Here is a 23,663-nt window from a genome sequence, read left to right on the forward strand (position 1 = left end):
TCACATAAGGTCCCCTTAAATACTTCCCTTTTTGATTGCCTCGATCATATAGTATAGGAAACTGTGAATGGAAAAAATTCAAATATTGTAAAATCTGTAGTTTTTTACTGCATCTTTCTTATTGGGTAAAACTATGAATGAAAGAAATTTAAATGCTGAAAAATCCTTAGATTATGAATGCAGCTTATTTTAATGGAAAACTATGAATAAAAGAATTTAAGACAATAAAAAACCTGATCCTATAACTTTAGTGAAACAGTTATATTTTCTGATACCCAATGAGGGGCCATATGAATATATTTAAGATTAGTACTAGAATCAATATTTGATCGAGTTTATAAAATTTAAATAAATGATTAAAAGGAATATTCTATAAACACAGGATAACTTCCCCTTCCTTATCAGACTTAAAGGGTCTCGGGAATAACAAAATAAAAAAATTCAAGATTTTCAGTCTCCTCTTATGATTCATTCATATCAAATTTTATAGTTTTCCAAAAATATACTGTTACTAATCAAAATTGTCGTTATCAATCATCTTACATGTACTTTCCAATTCTATAAATAGAAAAAAATACTTGAATATTTTATTTTATGATATCTATATCTATTTATAGTTTTCCCATGGTTAAAACACTTTAAATTAATTTTATTAATATTACATGATAGTCATCAGCTTAAAATAAAGTTGTATTTTCAGTAAGTTGATACTTCAAATATGTACTGTCATAGTTTTGCTGATTCATAAATTTATATCTACATCATAACCAAAGAATATCGTCCAAAAATTAATATTTCTTTTTTTCTTGTCACAAATTAACAGAAAAATGTTGAATTATATTTGCAATAACTCAAAACAATTGACTCATACCACAATTTCATTACTTTATAAAAGATAAAAGTGGATTAATTTTTATAGTATTTGAAATGTGAAAATAGAACTTGGTAGATGGCAATGGTTTAAAAGTTTTTCATGATCTTTGCTTATAAGTTTCCATGTACTTTTCTACATTGGTTAGAGGTATAGGGGGAGGGTTGAGATCTCACAAACATGTTTAACCCCGCCGCATTTTTGCGCCTGTCCCAAGTCAGGAGCCTCTGGCCTTTGTTAGTCTTGTATTATTTTAATTTTAGTTTCTTGTGTACAATTTGGAAATTAGTATGGCGTTCATTATCACTCCCTTACAGAAAAAAAAGTTGAGGGCCAGTTGATGGCCATGTGGCGGACAGTTGAGGGCTAGCTGTTTTAAGCAAAATAGTTGAGGGCTAGGTGTTGAGCATCTTAGCTCAACTCAAACCTGGCCAAGCAGTGTATGTTGGATAGATGTCGCTCAACTGGCCCTCAACTTAAGCTGGCCATTAAGTTGAGGAAAAGTTGAGCAATTGATCTTTGGTTTTCATATAGCTGAGCAAAAGTTGAGCATTCAGACTTTGAAATTTTTGTAGTTGAGCAATAGTTGAGCATTCAGACTTTGAAATTTTTGTAGTTGAACAAAAGTTGAGCAATTAGAAATATGACCTGGTGATATAAATGTTATGGGCCATCTGTTTTATCTGTCTTTAGTGCAAATGGACAGGAAGTATTATTATAAATGAGGCAAAATTAAGGGAAGCACATGTTTTTATACATTTTTCTGTATTTTAACTTAACTAAATCTTTGACATAAAGATAAAAAAACAAACAGTATTTCTTTTATTATAAGATATATCAAATATTCAAGATTGAGGTAACTAGATATCATTGAGATGGGAGCCATCTCTGTGGGCCCCGCTGTGAATAATGTGCATTAAAAAATTGTATCTTTACCATAGGACATGGGTTTGTCAACTGAAATCAAAGTTTTTGACCTTGACCTTTGACCTAGGAAGTTGTAAATAAATTATGACACACCCTTTGGTGTTGGTTTAAAAACATGTCAAGTATAAACTTTGAAATGATAATGGTTCTCAAGATATAGAGCGGACACGATCTTTACCATAGGACATGGGGTTGTCAACTGAAACCAAAGTTTTTGACCTTGACCTTTGACCTAGGAAGTTGCACATAAATTATGACACACCCTTTGGTGTTGGTTTATATACATGTCAAGTATAAACTTTGAAATGATAACGGTTCTCAAGATATAGAGCGGACACAATCTTTACCATAGGACATGGGGTTGTCAACTGAAACCAAAGTTTTTGACCTTGAACTTTGCCCTAGGCAGTCGTTCATAAATTATGACACACCCTCTGGTGTTGGTTCATATACATGTCAAGTATAAACTTTGAAATCATAACGGTTCTCAAGATATAGAGCGGACACGATCTTCACCACAGGACACAGGGTTGTCAACTGAAACCAAAGTTTTTTTACCTTGACCTTTGACCTAGGAAGTTGTACATACATCATGACACGCCCTCTGGTGGTGGTTAATAAACATGTAAAGTATAAAGTATGAAATCATAATGGTTCTCTAGATATGGAGCGGACACAAAGTGTTACGGACGGACGGATGGACGGACGGACGGACAGACTGATCACTATAGGGGACCCGCCTTTGGCGGGGCCCTAATTAACAGTTATTATTAGGGGCGAATCTCAAAGTGATCACACTGTCACAATACCCAAAAGAACCTCAAACACTGGGTTTGAGCATGCACATGGCAAGCAAAGATGTCTTCTAGCTATCATGAATAAAATATGAATTTTACAATGAATGTAGATAAAAAAAGTTACAAATAACTGTATTGACATTGATAAGTGCAGTGTATTCTTCTGATGACATGACTCTTGGATTTAGGAAGATTGATGTTTTAACACATATTTCTGGAAACATCTTTTGGTAAGTACATTGGACAAAATGTTGGATTAGATTTGATTTCCACCATTTCGAATAAGTGTATAATTATGCTCTTTTAGTTCAAAATAGTGATATGTAAAGTGATTTCTTTATAAACTTGAAAGAGTGAAGAAAAAAATGAGACAATGTATTTATGCATTAATTTATGTATTGTCAAAATGTGTAAGACAGGAGACATGTTTATCTTATTATTAAGACAATTTGTTTAAAAAAGTATTACTAAGAAAATAAGAATATTCTAATATAATGAATTTGGTATAAAACTAGAGATCTATTCTTATTTGATAGATAACTTCTAAAAAGCTAGGATAAAGCATTCATGTAGTCTGTTGTGAGTTGAGGTTTTTCAGCAGTATTTTGGCTATAAAAATACACAATTTAAAATTATTTTTTCTACAATGTGTAGTCAGTGTGCAATTACCACACAATGCTCAACTTTTAATGACCTGGCCCTCATCTATTGGCCACCCAGCCCTCAACTTTTAATGACCTGGTCCTCAACTGTTGGCCAGGTAGCCCTCAACTCTAATTGCTCAACTGTTGGACACCTAGCCCTCAACTATGATATTTTCTCAACGTTGCTCAACTAATTTGCATAAAGTTGAGCATTGATAGTTGAGGGCTACCTAATTTGCATGGCAAAAATCCAGCTAGCCCTCAACTGGCCCTCAACTATTTGCTCAACTGATGGCCAGCTAGCCCTCAACTGGCCCTCAACTGATAGCTCAACTGGCGGCCAGTTGAGCAATGCAGTTGGCCTAGTGATCATTTTTTCTGTATGGGCTGTACTAGTATATATTTGTTTAGGGGCCAGCTGAGGGACGCCTCCGGGTGCGGGAATTTCTCGCTACATTGAAGACCTGTTGGTGACCCTCTGCTGTTGTTTTTTATTTGGTGGGTTGTTGTCTCTTTGACACATTCCCCATTTCCATTCTCAATTTTATAACAGCTGTCGTCCTAAATTATGACCCTATTAGTTGACGCTAATTAATAATGATGTTTTGATTATTTGTGGATTCACAAGGGAATATTAATCACATGATAAATAGGCTGAGAATTCATAATATTATCCAATAATTCATACTGTAATCAATGTCATTAGCCTAAAGATGAATAAATTATTAGCGAACAAGTGCTTGCTTTTAAATGGGGACCAAGGAAAGAATGAAGAAGAAAGAAAGCAAATATGGTTGACAAAGAAAGAAATTTCATGATATAACCAATCAATAATTAAATTAATAAATTTTAAATATATAAAAATAGAAATAAATTTAACAAGATCTGCAACTTAAAGCAGTAAAAAAAATCATCTAAAAATGCCTTAGATCATATTCAGCCTCTTGACTAAGTATTGAGGAAAATGTCCATATGAGTTGATTTTAAACAGTAAATTATTTCTTGGCATTTATTTCAAAATTTATCCAAATATTTATTGTTGTAGGTTAATAATTTAGACAAACACACATAAAGATACACAAATACTACAAAAGGCCAATTGATTTTTATGAATCAATTTTCACAAAATTTCTATTCATTAAATTCTTATGATCTGATGTTTTTGCTATTTAGAGATGCACAATGCGTAGAGCTCTTATCATTTGTCACAGGCCTTTTATCACTAAAAATGGTTTCTTGGACTATGTCTTGCTTAAAATCCTTTCAAGTTTGTCACATGCAAATAATACCCAAAAAATCTTTTATGTTTTAAAATTACTAAAAAATACGATGTTCTAACCATAAATGTACAATTGTCACATCATTTCATCTGTATCCAAAATAGACAAACATGTGAAATTGACAATGAACACAAAGAGTCATGTTCATGAATAAATCCATGTGTGAAATCTCAATTGGAAACTTAATGTTCCTAGCTGCTAAACATCAAAAAGTTAAGATAAACATCCAACCAAATGACAAAGCACAATTTATTTTATAGAATTTTGTGTTCTTCAAAAGATTCATTTAATTAATTTAACGATTGTAGGGCTTTTCAAACAAACTAAATTGGTAATAAAATTTTCAGAATATCGTAAATTTTACATTCTTGCCTTCAATATTTCAAGCTTGCTTAGCAAAATAATTCCAACTGGTCCTGTTGCTGAGCGAAAGAATGGCTAAGTAGAATGTCAGGTAAAATACTTAACCCTGTGTCAATTAAAGTAAACAGGTCAAGTTTAAAGATGTCACCCCTTATCAAACTTTTGTTTACTAACTTACAAATTTAATTATTGTATCCATTTGTTTTAAGAAATTTCCATAATACCCCCTCTGAACATCTCTTATGATGAAAAATTTACATTTAAATATGATTTTAATCCTGCTTTATATGATAGAAAAGATGAAATCATAAAATTGTATACTATCAAACCAACCACCTGTTGTTATGAATAAAAATCTCCTAATTAACTTCAAATCCAATTAATTATTCGGAAATATTGCACAATTTAAAATCCGATACATCACATCTCTGTTTCACAAAAAGATATTTTTCTCAATATGAATTAATGCATCAAATTTAATAAAGATTAAAATTCCATACTTCAATTATTAACAAAGATTCTGCTCCACGTTGATATGAATTTCCATTCCATGCAAGTTGAATTCAAATTGGAATAATATTCAAAATACATATATAAAGAAAACACTGAGACACTAATCAAAACTAATATCAAATTATGAAATACATAAATATTGTCTATGTATATTTCATTGCGTCAGTGAAAATATTACATCCAGTGAGTTAACATTATGAAATTTGACATCTGACCATGTCAAATGCACTTGTAAAACTAATAGGGTATCATACTCATGATTATTGGAAAATATGCCTTCATAAGTATCCACAACCAATAACTTCATTCAATAAATAATTTATACAAACAAAATTTTCACAATAATCTGTAAATGATTGTTGATGGCTTTACCAATTAACCTTCTAAATATCACAACACTATTAGATTATATTGACCAATAAATGATGACCAAAAAAACCAATTAAAAATACCCAATGAGAATTGTTATGGAGAATATGGGGGTATTATAATAATAAAAATAAATCAATGGACCTTACCTTGTATAGAAGTGTGAAGTTATCAATTACGTTTGAAATTTTACAACTTGATAGTAAAATGATACTAATCTCGTTTGCCTCAGGTGAAAAAATCTATAACTCTTTCTGATGATACCTTTATATCTTCTTGAATAAAAACAAAAATTCAATAACTTCTCGACAGTCATTGTCTAGTTTTCATTAATAAATTCTGATTTAATTGGAAAATTGTTATAGCATGTTTTTGAACTTTTCCTATCATTGTACTTTTTTTTTCCCTTGGAAAAATTAAGTCTTGAAATAATTCAGTTTACTTCTAAGGTGATTTTTCAATTAAAAAATATCATGACCAATCTAATACTATTTAGAAAAATTCATTCCAAATGAACATCTGTGTGCTAAAAAAAGAGAGGTTGAAAATATTAAAAGGCAAAGGGATATTCCAACTCGTATTATAGTCAATGACAAACTGACAATGCAAAACAATGAAGTTGAATGAACAAAGGAACAAAAGACAAACATGATAGTATTTAAAACATAACATATGGTTTCAGACTGTTTATTTGCAGGTATGTAATTTCCTCCTTTACCAATCCACAAGTCATCTCCCTTTCCATTAAAATGAGACTGACCACATGATCAAAAAGAATGCACTATGAATTTAGCCAATCAAACAAAAAGATGAAGATACAACACAGAGAAAATACTTTCCTTTTGATGAAAAAAACTATGCACAATAAAATCCAAATCCAAATAGCACATTATATTAATCCAGAATGTCTTAATATCTATTAAAATGAAGTATATAAACTCCAACATCAAATATTTTAAACACTACATACTATGACCATTTATACTGCTGATTGACAAATGGTAATTTTATATCAAAATATTTAATATTCTTCTATTATAGTATAATAAATATTGAACTAATTTGTAACAAATTTTTAAATGATTAAAACACCTATAAATTCTTCTGCTTTGTTTAAATCAATTTATACATAAATATAAATATTCTTTCTAACAAAGAATTGTAAACAGGTCGTTTGAATAAGATTTAATAAGGATAAAAGTTGAAACATCTGCTTCTGAAGAGACATTAACTCTGTAAGCTGAATTTCTAGTTTATTATAGAAGAAATTTAATGCTTTTGTTACACTTATGTGCTTTTGTGTTTTGCAGGGTAGTATGCTTTTCTGAATATTAAAGTAGTGTTAGCCATGGATTGTTTATACCTTAATTAATTGATGGGTTATAGCTTATTTGATAGACCACACATTAAAATTAATAAGGATTTTTACACCAATGAACTAACCACAAGTCTTCCACATGACTTTTGTAATTCAACAGTTGTTATTGGTTACTTAAGGTGGTACCTAACACTACAGGGAGATAACTCTGTAAAGTCAGCTAAATGTTTTAATTACGTTGTGTTGTAAAAGAAATATTAAGCTTCTCAATGATCAAAATTGGTGTTTGTCAAACTGCTATATAACCAGTGTAATTTTTCTGACAAAACGATTGGTTCAAAATTTTCAAAATTTTTATATTTTTGTTAAATGGTCAAAGTCAATACTTTGACAACATTTTTTGAAAATTAAACGAGCCAAATTAATTTTAGTGAAAGTGTTGGGTACCACCTTAATTGCTGTCTCATTTTTGATTTTTCGCTAATTGTTTTGTAATTAAAAAATTGGTTCTCTCTCTTGAATTGTTTCACATTTTTTCATGTCAGCGCTATACAATATTGATTTTGCTCTTTGTTGAAGGCCATACACTGCATGTGTACGGTGACATATTTTTTAACATTCACATCCTTTAGTGTCTAATGGATAGCAGTACTCTCATTAGACCTCAACTTTACATGTTTACAAGTTGTCAGTTTACACATGTGAATCCACAATTATAAATCTACTTTAGATATAAAATGTAATACATGTGAATCTACTCTTATAACTTCTTTTTGCTCTTTGTTGAAGGCCTAAATTACACTGTGTACAGTGTCCTAAGATATCTTAGTCTATTATAAGTTTTTCCTACATCCTTGTCCTTCAATTTCTGGTAGATTCCTTTCTCATTGGCAATCATACCATATCTCTTTACATGTTTATGTTTGTAAGTGGCAATTATGACTGCTAACAAACAAACATGAAAAAATAGAAACAATTACTAAGAATAAATAGGGTATAGACTTAATGAACCAATTAATTGGATTCTGATCAGACTCCACTCATATACCGCTAATCATATTAGACGTTACATAACTATGTTAACAATAACAATATAGTATTCACAATCGATAGAAAATAGCTTAGAAATCAACATTAAGAATCAATTTCTGATTAAAATATATTCTATAGGATGCACTTGTAATGCTGAATCCAGGGGTACCAAAAGGAAACAGATCATGCTAATTACAAGGGGCTCCTCCAAAAGGATACTTTCTGCCAGTTTCGCCTTCTAGTAAGAAAGGATAGAATGGGATACCGTCAAGACTCAATAGATATAAGAAAATGTGGTATGAGTGCCAATGAGAAAACTCTCCAAGTCACAATTTGTAAAAGTAAACCATTATAGGTCAAAGTATGGCCTTCAAGACGGAGCCATGGCACACACCAAACAGCAAACTATAAGAAACCCAAAAATTACTAGTGTAAAACCACTCAAAACTACTTCAGATATCAAACTTGACATGTGAATCCACTCTGATAACTAACAAAATTATCAATCTACTATAGATATCAAACTTGACATGTGAATAAATGACAGCTCTTAAATCTTAAAACATTATCAGTTTATGACAGATATCAAACCTGACATGTGAATCCACTCTGATAACTTATAACATTATCAATCCACTACAGATATCAAACCTGACATGTGAATCCACTCTGATAACTTATAACATTATCAATCCACTACAGATATCAAACCTGACATGTGAATCCACTCTGATAATTTATAACATTATCAATCCACTACAGATATCAAACCTGACATGTGAATCCACTCTGATAACTTACAACATTATCAATCTTCTACAGATTTCAAACTTGACATGTGAATCCACTCTGATAACTTACAACATTATTTTCATAGAAGATTCACATTTTTTATGTACTTTTACTAAACTTCAGATGTTGGTTTTTGTCTTTGCTTAATATGTGTGTCAATGCTCACTCAACTAAAAGTTTCCTTATTCATAATTTCACTTCCATCACTATATTAATTTTATTTCCTCTGAATTTAACCTATTTCTTTATTAAATATTTCCAATTTCTTTTCACGAACACTTCAAACTATATCTCTATGTTTGTAACATACGGTATAGTGCAGAGCTTTCATGTATATAATGTTCATATGATCATGATGATAGCAAAATTATAAAAAGCATGTTGCAATTTCCATTTTTTTCAACTATGCAAAACTTTAGCAAATTATACCAAACTATGATTTAAATATCACAAACTATTGAAACATAATGTATATGATCACTCTGTTCACATGCTCTAAGAATATTTTATACCTTCAGAGCCCCTTTTCAACACCATTATGACCATCAGTCAGGCCAAATAAAAAGATCACCTGCTCACTTAAAAATATTCAGCTAGCCATTGTGTTGGACTATTCTCTGGTTTCACATTCATTTCTTTGTAGATAATGTGAATAAACTGGGCATTAAATTAATGAATATTCATAATATTAGGTGTTGAAAAATTATAAAAAGTTAAAACATTTCTCTTTAAATCAAGTGTGTCGACTTACAGAGGGCTTTCAGAGGGCTTTCGTCCAAGGTAGGCATTTAGACATTAGACATTAGACATTATTTTATTAAACCAATCATGGGCCCTTGTCGGGCAAGATACAAAAAACATCATAATAAAATGGTAGGTGAGCATGCAGACTCAATTACCCCCTTGTTGTAGATTATTTGTGTGTATTTGTCAGTACTTTTTATTTGACAGAAATGACCATGATAGATGGAAAATAACATTTGTATTGTTCCTCGAATACCACAATTGGATTATCTTTTATCAGATAAAGGCTATACCATTCTCAATTTTATAGCAAACTCCAAAGGGTGATTCAAAAGGTACCCCCCCCCCCCAAAAAAAAAAAAAAATAATTAGCAGCTGAAATGTTGCATTATAATTTTTTACATATCCCATATCAGTTATTACTCAACTGAATTAGCAATTGCAAAAATATATTTTTCCATTTAATTTCCGACACTGAGAATCAGAAGTGTAAATTTGAACTTATGGCTGACTAATCAAATGAATGTGTTTTTTCACATTTCATTAAGTTTTGAAATATAAAACACCTTCAAAGATCCCAACAATTATCAGACATGCATTGCCACAGCTAAAATAACATAGAAAACAAAAGACAGCATCTGTATCATGGCTGTATCATGTCACCAAGTTCATGTCATTAAAAAGCAATCAATAAACTGCAAAGAAATCTCATTAAACATCAGGTAAAAACACAGGTAACAAGTTCTTACAATAAACATGTGATAAATCTGCCTCAGCTGACAGTTTATTGTTATCTCCTTGCAACATTATCCATTGAAGGTGAGATACAACATTGATTTTTCACACTGATGCAAAACCCTGATGAATTAGGATGCAACAAATCAATGCATTGTCAATGTGCAGCATACAACTGCAACACCTGATTAAAGAGATAAAGCTAGAATTATCAACTGCATGATTCATGTGGAAAATTATAAAGATTTTCACCTAGGTTCAGGACTTTTGATATAACATTTAAATGTTTTAACTGGGTCTGGATGCGGTTTATAGAATAGAGAATATTATAGCCAATGAGTAAGAAGAATAAAAAAGAATAAAAAACACTTTGATGCTGGAGTATAAAAAACAGCCTTGATAAATTAGGAAGCACCAAATCAATGCATTGTCAATGTACATGTATGCATACAACTACAACACCTGATTAAAGAGATACAATCAACAATAATTAGGACTTTCAATAGGATATTTTTGAAAGGTCTCATCACTGAATCCTGACAGGGTTGACAGAATAGTAATAGTAAAAAAAAGAAAAAGGTATGCACACAACTGCAACAGCTGATTGAAGAGATAAAGCTACAATCAACTACATGATCAGTGGCGGATCCAGAACTTTTCATAAGGGGGGCCCACTCCTGAGTCATGCTTCAGTGATTCCCTATATACATTCATGTGGAAAATTACAGATTTACACCTAGGTTACACAACTTTCCAAAGAAGATCAATAACTATTGTCCATTTAAATTTGATGCTGAAAAAATACAACACGGCCATGAGATGTTGAAGATTTAAATAACTTCATTAAAATATCAGTTTCCAGTTAAGGAGGAGTTTCCTGATAGAAAGTGAAGACAAACATACCAACAAAACAAACAAACTATTCCTCAGATCTTAGTAGTGATCATTAAGACTTTAATCCTAGACTAATACATCCTACATCTAAGGGAATACATTCAGAGGCGGATTTAGAGGGTTTTTCAGGGGTCAGCCCCCCCCTTTTCTTTGAAAAAATTGGTTGATTATATAGGGAATCACTGATGCATGATTTGAGCAGGCCCCTCTTAGGCAGTCAGTTGGCCCCCACTTATGAAAACTTCTGGATCCACCACTGAGATTTGCAGTTCAACAGTACTGTATTCAAGGAGCCTCTAGATTCATGTATCATATACCAAATTTAAGATTTTTTCCTATGAATGTCATCAAGCTCAATCAACATAAATGACATCATCGAAAAATCGACTGGACTCCTACTGTCATGACTGTGATGTAAAAAAAAAAAAGGTCTTGTTACAACATCCAAACTGAATAGCACAATGTACAAATGAGTATCAACCTTAGTATCACTCATGGCATATTAAAACTGGATTAACTTGTAGACCAACACAAAATAAAGCAAATGATCTTATCAACAATTATTAAATACCACACTGATAAATCAATTTCATAAGTGGACACTCAAAATAATCCTACAAAGGTACCATAGCAACCGTTAATAAATTTCTAAAATTCAGACCACAAAAGATCAATTAAAGTATCAATCTGGGTAATTGCTGATTCCAATGAGTTTAATGCCACATAAAATCCTTATCTTAATTACAAAACACTTCTCCTATACTAAGGCTCTCAAGTTGATTGGGTAATAATGATAACAATGTACATTATTTTATTACCTTGCTGTCATTGTAGAAATTAATTTCTACAAAGTTTTGAAATTTTGAGGACTTAAAACTTCTTCTGTCATTACCTTGCTAATAAAACGTCCTTTATATTATAATATTTTAAATATGTTGTCAAGCTTTAATCATCTCATCACAATTTTGTAGATATATTTAGCATATTTCTATTTTCATTGCAGAAGCAGGCTTTATATGAGTTAATGCAGCAAATAAATCTGTAATCAGATTTATCAAAGGACCATTTAACTAAACCGTAGAACTTCTATTTTGATAAGATTGCTTGGTAGTGTAGTATATGGAGTTGAAAAATCATAACTGGCAACAGAATTGAAGGGACCATCAAAAGCATGATAATTATTATCCAAAACATTCGGAGTTTTTGTTCAACATGCTTAAAAGTCACATTGCACACTTTCTGTGAATTTTCATACGCCCTTGTTGAAAACTATATACAAAAGAAGACTTTAAACTTCACAGAATGTGTCCCAACTATTGACTGAGTATAGTGGATAATCTTGGCCAAATGGAAATGGGTGCATGATTTATAGTATAGGGGATAATTCTTGGCCAAATGGAAACGGGTGCATGATTTATAGTATAGGGGATAATTCTTGGCCAAATGGAAATGCATGGGTGCATGATTCATAGTAAAGGGGATAATTCTTGGCCAAATGGAAATGGGTGCATGATTTATAGTAAAGGGGATAATTCTTGGCCAAATGGAAATGGGTGCATGATTTATATAATGAATCTATTTTTTTCAGATATCACCTTTATTCCAAGCAAACTCAGAAAAGGCAGATCCTGGGTGGGTTATTGGTTATACAGGAAATCACTGAAGCATGACTGTAGTGAGCCCCTCTTATGGCAGTCAGTGGGCTCCCACTTAAAAAAAGTTCTGGATCCACCACTGTAAATATTGATATCACTTTTCTGCATCTATACCTGTCAACTGTATGTTAGTTTATATTGATCAGCTGTGTATTTGGCCAAGTTGAGATCAGATACATTAAGTCATGTGATGTCAGTCATGTGACTAATGAGCCGTGTAAACACAGTGGGGTTGATAGATTTTAATTAAGATGAACAAATTATCTATCATCTCTGCCATGTTAACATCAATAAACTTGTATAACATTGTTTATGTTGATCAACAACTTCAGCAATGTTTTCAAAGATATTTTAAAGATAAATGATACCCAAGTTTATTCAAGACTAGAAAATTGTGATAATCATGGTTAAACTTATGAATTGAAATTTTATTTTTGTGTTCATTTCTGTATTGTAATGTACATACAGTAATGTACATACAGTATTTGTAATGTACATACAGTATTTGTAATGTACATACAGTATTTGTAATGTACATATTGTATTTGTAATGTACATACAGTATTGTAATGTACATACAGTATTTGCAGACACTGGAACCTTTTGCAGAGGCAGAATTTCTCAGCTTATGGAGCTACATATATAATGTCTGCATATGTAGACATTTTACAAGTCCCTCTCCTTGGTAAACTATGTCTTTCCTCTCGATAAATTATAAAACGTGTTTTTTTCAATTTTTTTTTCTCTCTATTTGATAAAAGGAAAAAAAATCTTTTTGTACATTTATTGACACCTAATATGAAAGACATATGTTCATTGAAAGTAATTTACATCGTGTTGCTGTTCTTTACATAAGAGTTGTCTTTCTTTTGCCATTACAAAATTTAAAAATTAAGAAAACAGTTCTGAGTTATCTATTTTTCCAAGGTTTTTAAGTCCATTACTATATTTTTCATTTTATCATGGAAGTATTATTTTGACTTCTATATTACATCCATGGTTTTAGATATCTTTTAAACAGATTACTTTGTGAGATAAACAGAAGCCTTACACAATTCTCCTATACACATGGCTTCATAACACTTTCATTTGATAACATAACATGTTATAATTGTAGTGATAATAGCTTGGTCATTGATGAAATCTAGTTATCAAGGTTAAATCATGTTATCAAGGTTAAATATTTAATCAATCAATCATTAACAATTATAACAGCTGTCATTTTCTTTAGCACTACAACCAGTTCAGTATAAGTTTTAAACATATTTTCTTTGGAGTACAACCAGTTCAGTATAAGTTTTAAACATATTTTCTTTGGAGTACAACCAGTTCAGTATAAGTTTTAAACATATTTTCTTTGGAGTACAACCAGTTCAGTATAAGTTTTAAACATATTTTCTTTGGAGTACAACCAGTTCAGTATAAGTTTTAAACATATTTTCTTTGGAGTACAACCAGTTCAGTATAAGTTTTAAACATATTTTCTTTGGAGTACAACCAGTTCAGTATAAGTTTTAAACATATTTTCTTTGGAGTACAACCAGTTCAGTATAAGTTTTAAACATATTTTCTTTGGAGTACAACCAGTTCAGTATAAGTTTTAAACATATGTTCATTTGCAGTACAACCAGTTGAGTTTTAGAAACTACAATCTATTTTCTTATTACCATGATATTCTCCAATTTAAGAATGTTTTAATACAGACAAAGTCTTAGCAGTTCAAATTGAGGTAAAGACAAATACCAAACGGTAAAAATAGTTTCAATAATGACAGTGATTATATGAGACTTAGTACTTTCACTAGCAGTTTGGCTATAAAATTTTGTACCAGTTAATTCACAGTTTGACCAATTAGTATTTTGAAAAGGAAACCCTCAGATTAGCAAAGTTAATATTTTTACATACAAAATAATATGCCCTCTTTCAAGATAAAGAGTTTTTCCAAAAAATTCAAATGATATATATCAAATAATGAAGAATATAATCATCAAAATTGACTGGTTGTATTAATCTCCTCCACTTTAAATTATTGAAAAAAGAATTATAGCCTCAAAGTTGATAACTCGATTAATTACAGCGCCCCCTTACGGTCATTGTCCTCCAGAGGATGAAGTGATCGAAGTGATCTAATATAACTGAATGGATTATTCGGGTTACAAAGTTGACAGATTATAAATTCGCCCTGCCACTTCAATCCACTGTAAACAATGAAAACAAAGACTTAATTATACAGTAAATGGTTGATTATCGATAATTATACAGGGCAGTCTGACCAAATTAAAACAGATAAAGCATGGTCAAACATTGGGTTAAATATTCAATTAATCAATGTTACAGCGAGGTTTCAATTAGTTATGGATCTTGTTTTATCTCCTGAAGAGGTTGAGGAGAAGGACTGAGTGAAAAAAAATAAGGGCCTTCACTGTAGTTAAAAATTTGAAAATTGTATGTACATATGGATTTAAAAAATACAAATTATCAACCAAAAGGTAACCCCTTGGTATGAACCAATAATTTATTCATATCCATTTTAATGAATGCTGCAACCACAATTTCAACATCTGCTCAACTGGAAGATCCTTGATTTCTGGTAATTAGTAAAATGTGAAGCATCCCAATGTTTCAAAAAATAAGGAAATAATTAACACCTTAATATTTTAACCCATGGATCTCAGGACAATGACCTTATGAACTCTGCATGCCATCTATCATTACTAGCTGTATTATTATTATTTATGATTAAATTCCTCTCTCATGCAAAGATAATTTGCCATGTTTTTATTTTCTCTCAACAGATTCCAGGTTTCCTTAGAGGTCAGGGATGCTTTAGGCCAAATGGTCTACATTCTGTGGTATTTATTTATTTTTCAACCTCATAAGAAATCTGTTTGTTTCAGGGGACATAATCTTGGCCTAAGTGGCAGCTAGATTTGAAAATCATGCAAAGATCAGAAGACTATCAATTTAGTTGATACATAATATCATAGGCAGAGCAGTGAAAAATTTGGTTGATTATACTGGGAATCACTGAAGCATGACTGGAGCGGGCCCCCCTTAGGTCAGTCAGTGGGCCCCCCTTATGAAAAATTCTGGATCCGCCACTGAATATCATATGTAAATAAGATCTGACAGCTTATCATGCCTTTAAAAACACATACAAATTTAGCACTAAAAAGTCCATGTTAAGGTCAGTAAAGTCAGGTTCCCTGTGGCCTATACTATGAATAGCTAGACTTTCAGAGGGAACCCTTCTGGCCTTTGCTATAAATAGTGGGAATCTCTCAGGGAAACCCTGATGCCGAAACCATAAAGAGTGGGAATCTTTAGGGAATGCCTGAGGTCTATTCTATAAATAGTGGGAATCCATCAGGTCTTTACTTAAAATAGCAGGAATCGTTTAGGGGATTAGTGATGCCTTATACTATAAAAAACTTACCTTATGTTTACAGCAATCATCAAAACATAGAGATCCTGCTCTTCTCATATTGTGACAAAGGTTTATTGGTAATTAAATATATCCAAATCACAAAACTCTTAAAACCTTTTTTTCACTTTCATTATCTTTATATCAGTTTTGCTTCTTCAGATAAATCCAATTATCATGCATTTAGTGTTAAACTCCCAATTCTATTCATCAACTTTTCTAAAACTCAGTTACACTAATAACACACTTTGACTACTAAAACTATTATTATGGCCAACAGGTCAAGTAAACAAAATAATAAAATTCTTTCATTAAGTTTCCGTTAAAAACAGTTTTTCTAAATCCTTCACAAATTTGTATCATAAAAAAGAATAAAAATAAATCCAACTTTTTCAATTCACAAATTCAGTAGATATATTTTAACACTCATTTAATAAGTTCAAGATTCTGTTATTCTCCACAGTATTCCATTAAAGTCACTCACTCACACAGCAAATTTTGTCTACTTGGTTTAATTTCCTGATAATATAAACATAAATTCACAAAAGAATTTAATCCTTTAATTCATCATTCCCACAAGTTCACAAACTCATTCATAAAAACTACACTTTCTTAAACACTTCAAAAATGTCACATCAAAAGTACAACCAAAAGTTCATTCATAACTGGAACAAAGTCATAGAAATGTACACATTGTAATATACAACCAAAAGTTCATTCATAACTGGAACAAAGTCATAGAAATGTACACATTGAAATATACACTAGCCCTGAATGCCACAATTACTAACAGTTATATCAGTATATATTTCAGCTCTTTTTTGACATAAGTCAAACTTATCTGACCCTTATCTCTGTATAATTAACCCACAACCCTCCCCTATCTGACCAACTATTATAATTATAGTTTGCATAGGCCATTTAACAGTAAACAAATGATATGTATTAAAGAATTCTTAATGAAATGTTGTATGTCTTTGTACATGATGTGGCTTTAATCAGAGGGCTTAAAGGGATAGTAGCTACGATTTTGACAAAATTATGAACAAGTTTTAAAGCTGCTAAAATCAAAGATATGTACTAAATATAAGCAATAAGATCGCTAAAATGTTTTCATAAACTACAGAAGTGTTCATAATTGATAATTCATATCGTGTTGTGTGCCTATTCATCTCATTAATTATGCATCGGGTTTACTTCCCGAACTTTGCCGACATAGCGAGTGAGCTAACCAAGATATATATAGATACGAACACGTGCTTTTTGTTTTCTTACATATTTGATAATTACTCTTTATTAAAAGTACATATTTGACGCCATTTATCAAATTATGTAAATAAAAAATAAAACAAATACCGGCATATTATTCCAACCCAAGATTCTCCAACAATGGCGATATTATACACTTGTTATTACATTTGTATGACCAAACATTGCCGATAATGTATACACGTGTTTGTGTGTTAAATCGGGGCCTCCATGAAGGATACACTTGAAGAATAATACTTAAGTTTAGGAAGTTGATTTCTTATTTCTTCTAAGGTGGGAGATTACTGCCCGTAAATTTATAAACATATTTTTGACAATTATGAACACGTTGAGATTTTTTTTCATGTGATCTGGAAAATTTAAGAACTGTAAACATTACGCAAACCGTCGGCTACTTTTGTTTGACTTTGCCTGCGTCGCAGGTGTTTCGAGTGATTTTAATGACCGATCTCATCGACGTTTTTGTATTTTTAATTTAAAATAATTAGTCTGCAGCTCTTTTTTGTTTCTTTTCTCGCTGAAACTGCAAATTCGCGTACCATTTCCGCGATAACATTCCCCTGTTCGACCATTTTCCCTTCGAGGCACAATATGCGATTGCGCATTGGGAACTGACGAGTAAAGGTCATATGAATAAGGGTTGGGCTTAACATCGAATTATTATCTATAGATAATAAATAAATGTAGGTGTTAAACGTTAAAAAACTTCTAAATGCTTAATGGAACGTAACCAGTAATTGTTTTAATCATAATTATTTTACTTTTTGTACAAAATCCGGCATATAGATTAAAAAAGTAATTTTAACGAAAATCGTAGCTACTATCCGTTTAATTCAATTATATATTTAAATATACTAACATAATATTAATGTGTTTCTATCATGAAATTGGAGGATATACATGATATCAAACTGTTATAGGTATTTTGCAGAATTGAATTAATTAGCAATATGCTTTGTTTAGAAAGATGATGACATTTCTTGAATGATTTTCTAAATTGCAGGAATTTATGCAGAAATGTTATCTTACTAACCAACAGATGAAAATTTCAGAAAAAAAATATTATCAAGACAAATATGTTTCCTTCATGATACAGCTTCGATATTCAAATATATTATCCACTTCAAGAACAAGATAACAATACATGTATTATATTCAACTTTTGTAATATAAAACTAGAGGCTCTTAAGAGCCTGTGTTGCTCACCTTGGTCTATATGCATATCAAACAAAGAAAACAGATCGTCAGATGGATTCATGACAAAATTGTGTTTTGGTGATGGTGATGTGTTTGGAGATCTTGCTTGACTGAACATTCTTGCTACTTACAATTTTGTCTATCTATAATGAACTTGGTCCTTTAGTTCCAGAGGAAAATATTTTGTAAAAACTAATGAAAATTGTTAAAATTGACTATAAAGGGCAATAACTCCTTAAGAGGTCAACTGACCATTTTGGTCATGTTGACTTATTTGTAAATCTTACTTTGCTGAACATTATTGCAGTTTACAGTTTATCTCTATCTATAATAGTATTCAAGATAATAATCAAAAACGGCAAAATTTCCTTAAAAATTACCAATTGGGGGGCAGCAACACAACAACCACTTGTCAAATTCATCTGAAAATTTCAGGGAAGATAGATATTGACTTATTTACCAATTTAACACCTTGTCAGATTTGCTCTAAATGCTTTGGTATCAAAGTTATAAGCCAAAATCTACATTTTACACCGATGTTCTATTTATAGCCATGGTGGCCATCTTGATTAAACACTTTTTTTAAAATAGATACCTAATAATGATTGTGGCTAAGTTTGGTTAAGTTTGGCCCAGTAGTTTCAGAGGAGAAGATTTTTGTAAAAGATTACAAAAAATTACGAAAAATTGGTAAAAAATGACTATAAAGGGCAATAACTCCTTCAGCCATGGCGGCCAAATTGGTTGGTTGGCTGGGTCACGCCACACATTGTTTAAACTAGATAATGATTGTGGCCAAGTTTGTTTTAATTTGGCCCAGTAGTTTCAGAGGAGAAGATTTTTGTAAAAGTTAACGACAATGGACGACGACGCCGGACGACGCCGGATGACGCCAGGCCAGGTGAGCTAAAAAGAAGCTGCACGGTTTAGTGATGGAATTACTGTCTCTAATGCAGAAATCATGAGATATATCCCCTTGAGATGTTTGCTCGTTCTTCCCTAAACATGCAAGGTTAAAAAGTAAGAACAAATTTGAATCCTTCAAATAAATCACATTAATGATCAGTTGACTGTAAAATTGTTCGTTTATACTGTAATTTTTTCTATATGTGAGGGAATCAGAATATTCCATTATAATTTTTTTGTTTTTAAATAGTAAAATTAAGAGAATTATTCCTATTTTATATAGTCAGATACATCATTCGGACATTCTCTTCTTTTTTTGTCATTTGTGAAAAATTACCCAGTCAAAGGGAGATAATCAGTAATTCTTTTTTAAACAAAATCTTTTATTCTTCACTTCTAGGATTAGTATACCTTCAATATGTTTGGTCCTAGTTTTTCTTTTTCTTTTTATAGTAAGAAGCAGTTAAAATACTGATAATATCATCTGTATATCTTTAAAGATTTAAAAGTTTGAAGGGTTAAGAACATATTTTTGTGCTAAGCATTTGATTTGGGTTCCTACTGGATAGGCAGAACATTTGTGTACTTTCCTTATACAATTTTAGAGCAATTGATTTATTTTGTTCATAAAAAACTACCAAACATTATGATTGATAAACAGGATGAAGGTACTATACTTAAGTTAATTATGAAACCAAAAACTCTCTTATATATCCACGTTTACAATAATGACACTTTGGGTCAAAAGGTAGTTTACAGATGATAAAGTTATCTTCCTTTAGTCCATATTGGTTTTAGGGGATTACTGAAGGCCACAACTGTACAATAAATTATTCAGCCCAAACAAAGCAGAAAGTTTTTTACTTAAGATTTATAAAATTGAGAAAGAAAACTACACATGCTCTAGTCCACTAATGGGTCTCAAACACACAGAGAAAATGCTGCACAAAATCTTCTAACATCTGACTAAGTGACAAAAAAACCCATTAAAATAAATCCTCACAAACTAATTTGGCACTAGAATTTTTTTAAAATAGACTAAGAATATAAACTACTTTACATGCAGAAGATAAATGCAAACCTGATTAGAATTTTTCGAAATATTCTGTAAACAAATGAGGCAGTTTTCAGGAGTTCTATAAAACGAAAGTAACAAATTGCTGCTGACTTTGTCTATAATATGCTGCACATTTTTTTACCTTGAAATCTGCTTCCTACGGAACAGGAAATATAATATTCTACAAACATCTGCCTGTATCAATCTCACACTGAGTTAATTCTATAGTATTAGGATTCTAATGACATGACATCTAAATGACATCTTACAGGCTGCAGAATATTGAATCTTTTACGGCAGAATTTAAAGTGAAATTAGAACCCTTTTACAGGAAACATTTAAACTGGATTAAAACCATTGATAATTTGCTTTAGAACAGAACATGTATTACAGCTATTTTTATGATTTTTCAAAAATTTTAATATCTTTGAAGATATATGAAACTTCTCATATAAAAATACATTTTTTTTAATGAATTTAAATTTGATTTTTTAAACTAATAATATGTACAATAGCTTGGAACTTGGAAGGTCCTTAATGAAAGCCAAATGTTAAATTGATTATTTTCAAAGGATAAAACATTTATTTCAATGCACATTTGTGTTATAAAAGTTATGGTGTATCGATGTTTGTTAATGTGAATGTCTTGTTGCCCTTAACCAGCAATTATTTTTTCCCAGGATTCTCTCATCAAATAAATAAGTGTGGGAGTCTACTGATAGTAAGAGACAGGGTTAGAAGTGCTTTTTTTCATGAAATCTTTTATTCAAAGTCTTGAAAATTGTATTCTAAAAAGTGCAGAAAATGAATGTATTGTACTAAATATTCAATAAACGCCCTTCGCCTTGTATGGAAGTCTTATGCAATAATCACAAAAAGTTTCTAAGAAAGTTTTAAGCAATAACCATATATTGTTTTTGAGATACGGCGGGACATGTGAACCCCCCCCCCCCCCTCTTTTTTTTTTACAATTAACTAAATATCACTAAAATAAAATTTTGAATCAAAACCAAAAAGTATACAGATCTTTAGATTAATATAACAAAGAAGTGTGTAAAGTTTTTTAAGCAAAAATCATAAATTGTTTTTCAGATACGGCGCGACATGTAAAAAAAACCCTCCCCCTTTTTTACAAATACTCAATAACTCAAAATGAAATTTTGAATCATCATTAAAAAGTATACAGATATAAAGATTAATATAACTAAAAAAAAGAAGTGTGTAAAGTTTTAAGCAATAGTCAAAAATCGTTTTTGAGTTACAGTGCGACTTGTGAAAAATTTAGTTACAAAGTGCCGTAACTCAAAAAGTTTTAATCTTATTTTCACCAAAAAGTATACAGATCATTTGATCATCATAAGAAACAACTATATGAAGTTTTATGAAATTTGGATAAGTCGTTCTCAAGTTTCGGTGCGACATGTTTATGCCGGATAGACGGATGGACAGACAGACGGACAAACGCCGGACATTTGTATACCAAAGTACGACCTGTCAAAATATTACGGGCGTATAAAAATTATTGAATGCATTTATTTTAGTGATTTCTTCATATAAGACTGAAATGTGATGTTAATTTTGGTGATATTGAGAAAAATCTTTTTTAATTCATATAAAAGTAATTGTGATTATAACCCTGTCGCATTTTTCACAATAATAATTATGATTCGTAATAATTTCTGAATTTACAGCATTCGTTTAGGAAGAAACATAAAATGTTGTCTTAACCAATATGAAGCCCTCATTCCAACTGCATTTTAATTTCAACTTTTGCAACATGCGATAACTTTTTGTTTGCTGTTATACAATACTGACTTTTCTAGTAAGAACTATCTACCCATTATTCTAGTATATTTTTCAAAAAATTAAATTTGGAACACCTCATTGGTACCCTAGGTAAATAACAAATAAAATTTTGAAAACCACAAATACCATTCCGAGAAATGCAGTACAAGTTACTGTGCTTTTGTAACCTTTACACAGCATGTGGCCATCGAAAGTGTGATGTATTTAGATACAAATTTGTTTCCTTATTATATTATTATACCAACATTTTCCAAATTATTGATATTAAAAAAATTAATAATATACATAATGGTATAATGAAATGTCAGACGTCTATAACATCTATTTCGTTGTTGTTCAATTGTCTATCATATATTGTCTTATCTTCTCTCTATAGATTTTATACTGGATTGATATTTATTACTCAAATGCTAATTTTAACACAAGTTCTTGGGACATAGTTGTATAATTCATACATAAAATATCAATTAGATTAACAGCTGGATTTCCAATAATAACTTGACAGAGGGGAGATAACTCTACATAAACAAGTTTCATTAGGCCAAAATTCAAAATTCTAATGTGGTAAAAGTTTCTCTAGCTGTCTACCCAATTTTTTATGGTCAAAAAGCCTTCTTTTCAGTTTTATACCATTTTTGGTAGTAAATAGTAAACGAAACATCCATGTGAAATTCAGAATGGAAATGGGGAATGTAGTACCTATTTGCTCACAGTATATACCTATCCTATTATTTCTAAAGTAGGAAACATTGAACATTTTAAATTTTTGTTTGGCCTTACTGGATAAATGATGATACAACAAGCAATAGTACATTTTAGCTGTTTTTCTAATCAGATGTACCTAAGTTTGTACTTCAGAGTTTACAGGAACCAGTGCATTGAAAGCTATGGAGATTTTCTATAGAGTATATATAGTCACAAAAAAGTAGTGTTTTAACCCAAAATGACCGTCATTTTGTAAGACATATAGCTATGAGTTATCGAAATTGCAGTATTTTAAGGAAATAAACTAGCCTATAGAGATGCTTTTCGTTAAAAGGCAAACTTATAAATTGTTACCAAATCGTCTT

At 31.0% G+C, this 23,663-nt stretch overlaps 1 protein-coding gene across 3 annotated transcripts in view; it reads right to left on the reverse strand.

Annotated features, from left to right (window-relative positions):
* The window catches only part of LOC143059080 (tensin-3-like), a 208,572-nt gene that overhangs the window by 178,589 nt on the left and 6,320 nt on the right, over nucleotides 1–23,663 (reverse strand). Inside the window, exon 1 of one of the 3 annotated variants that reach the window (XM_076232560.1) lies at nucleotides 16,371–16,433. The exons of the other annotated variants lie outside the window; for them this stretch is intronic. Within the exon in view, the coding sequence (XP_076088675.1) occupies nucleotides 16,371–16,418 (48 nt within the window). The 5' untranslated portion in view covers nucleotides 16,419–16,433. Of the gene's footprint in view, nucleotides 1–16,370; nucleotides 16,434–23,663 lie in introns of those variants that run through there. 3 annotated transcript variants of the gene reach the window in all.

This window comes from Mytilus galloprovincialis, chromosome 14 (genome assembly GCF_965363235.1).
Source record: "Mytilus galloprovincialis chromosome 14, xbMytGall1.hap1.1, whole genome shotgun sequence".
In the NCBI taxonomy this organism is placed as follows: Eukaryota; Metazoa; Mollusca; class Bivalvia; order Mytilida; family Mytilidae; genus Mytilus; species Mytilus galloprovincialis.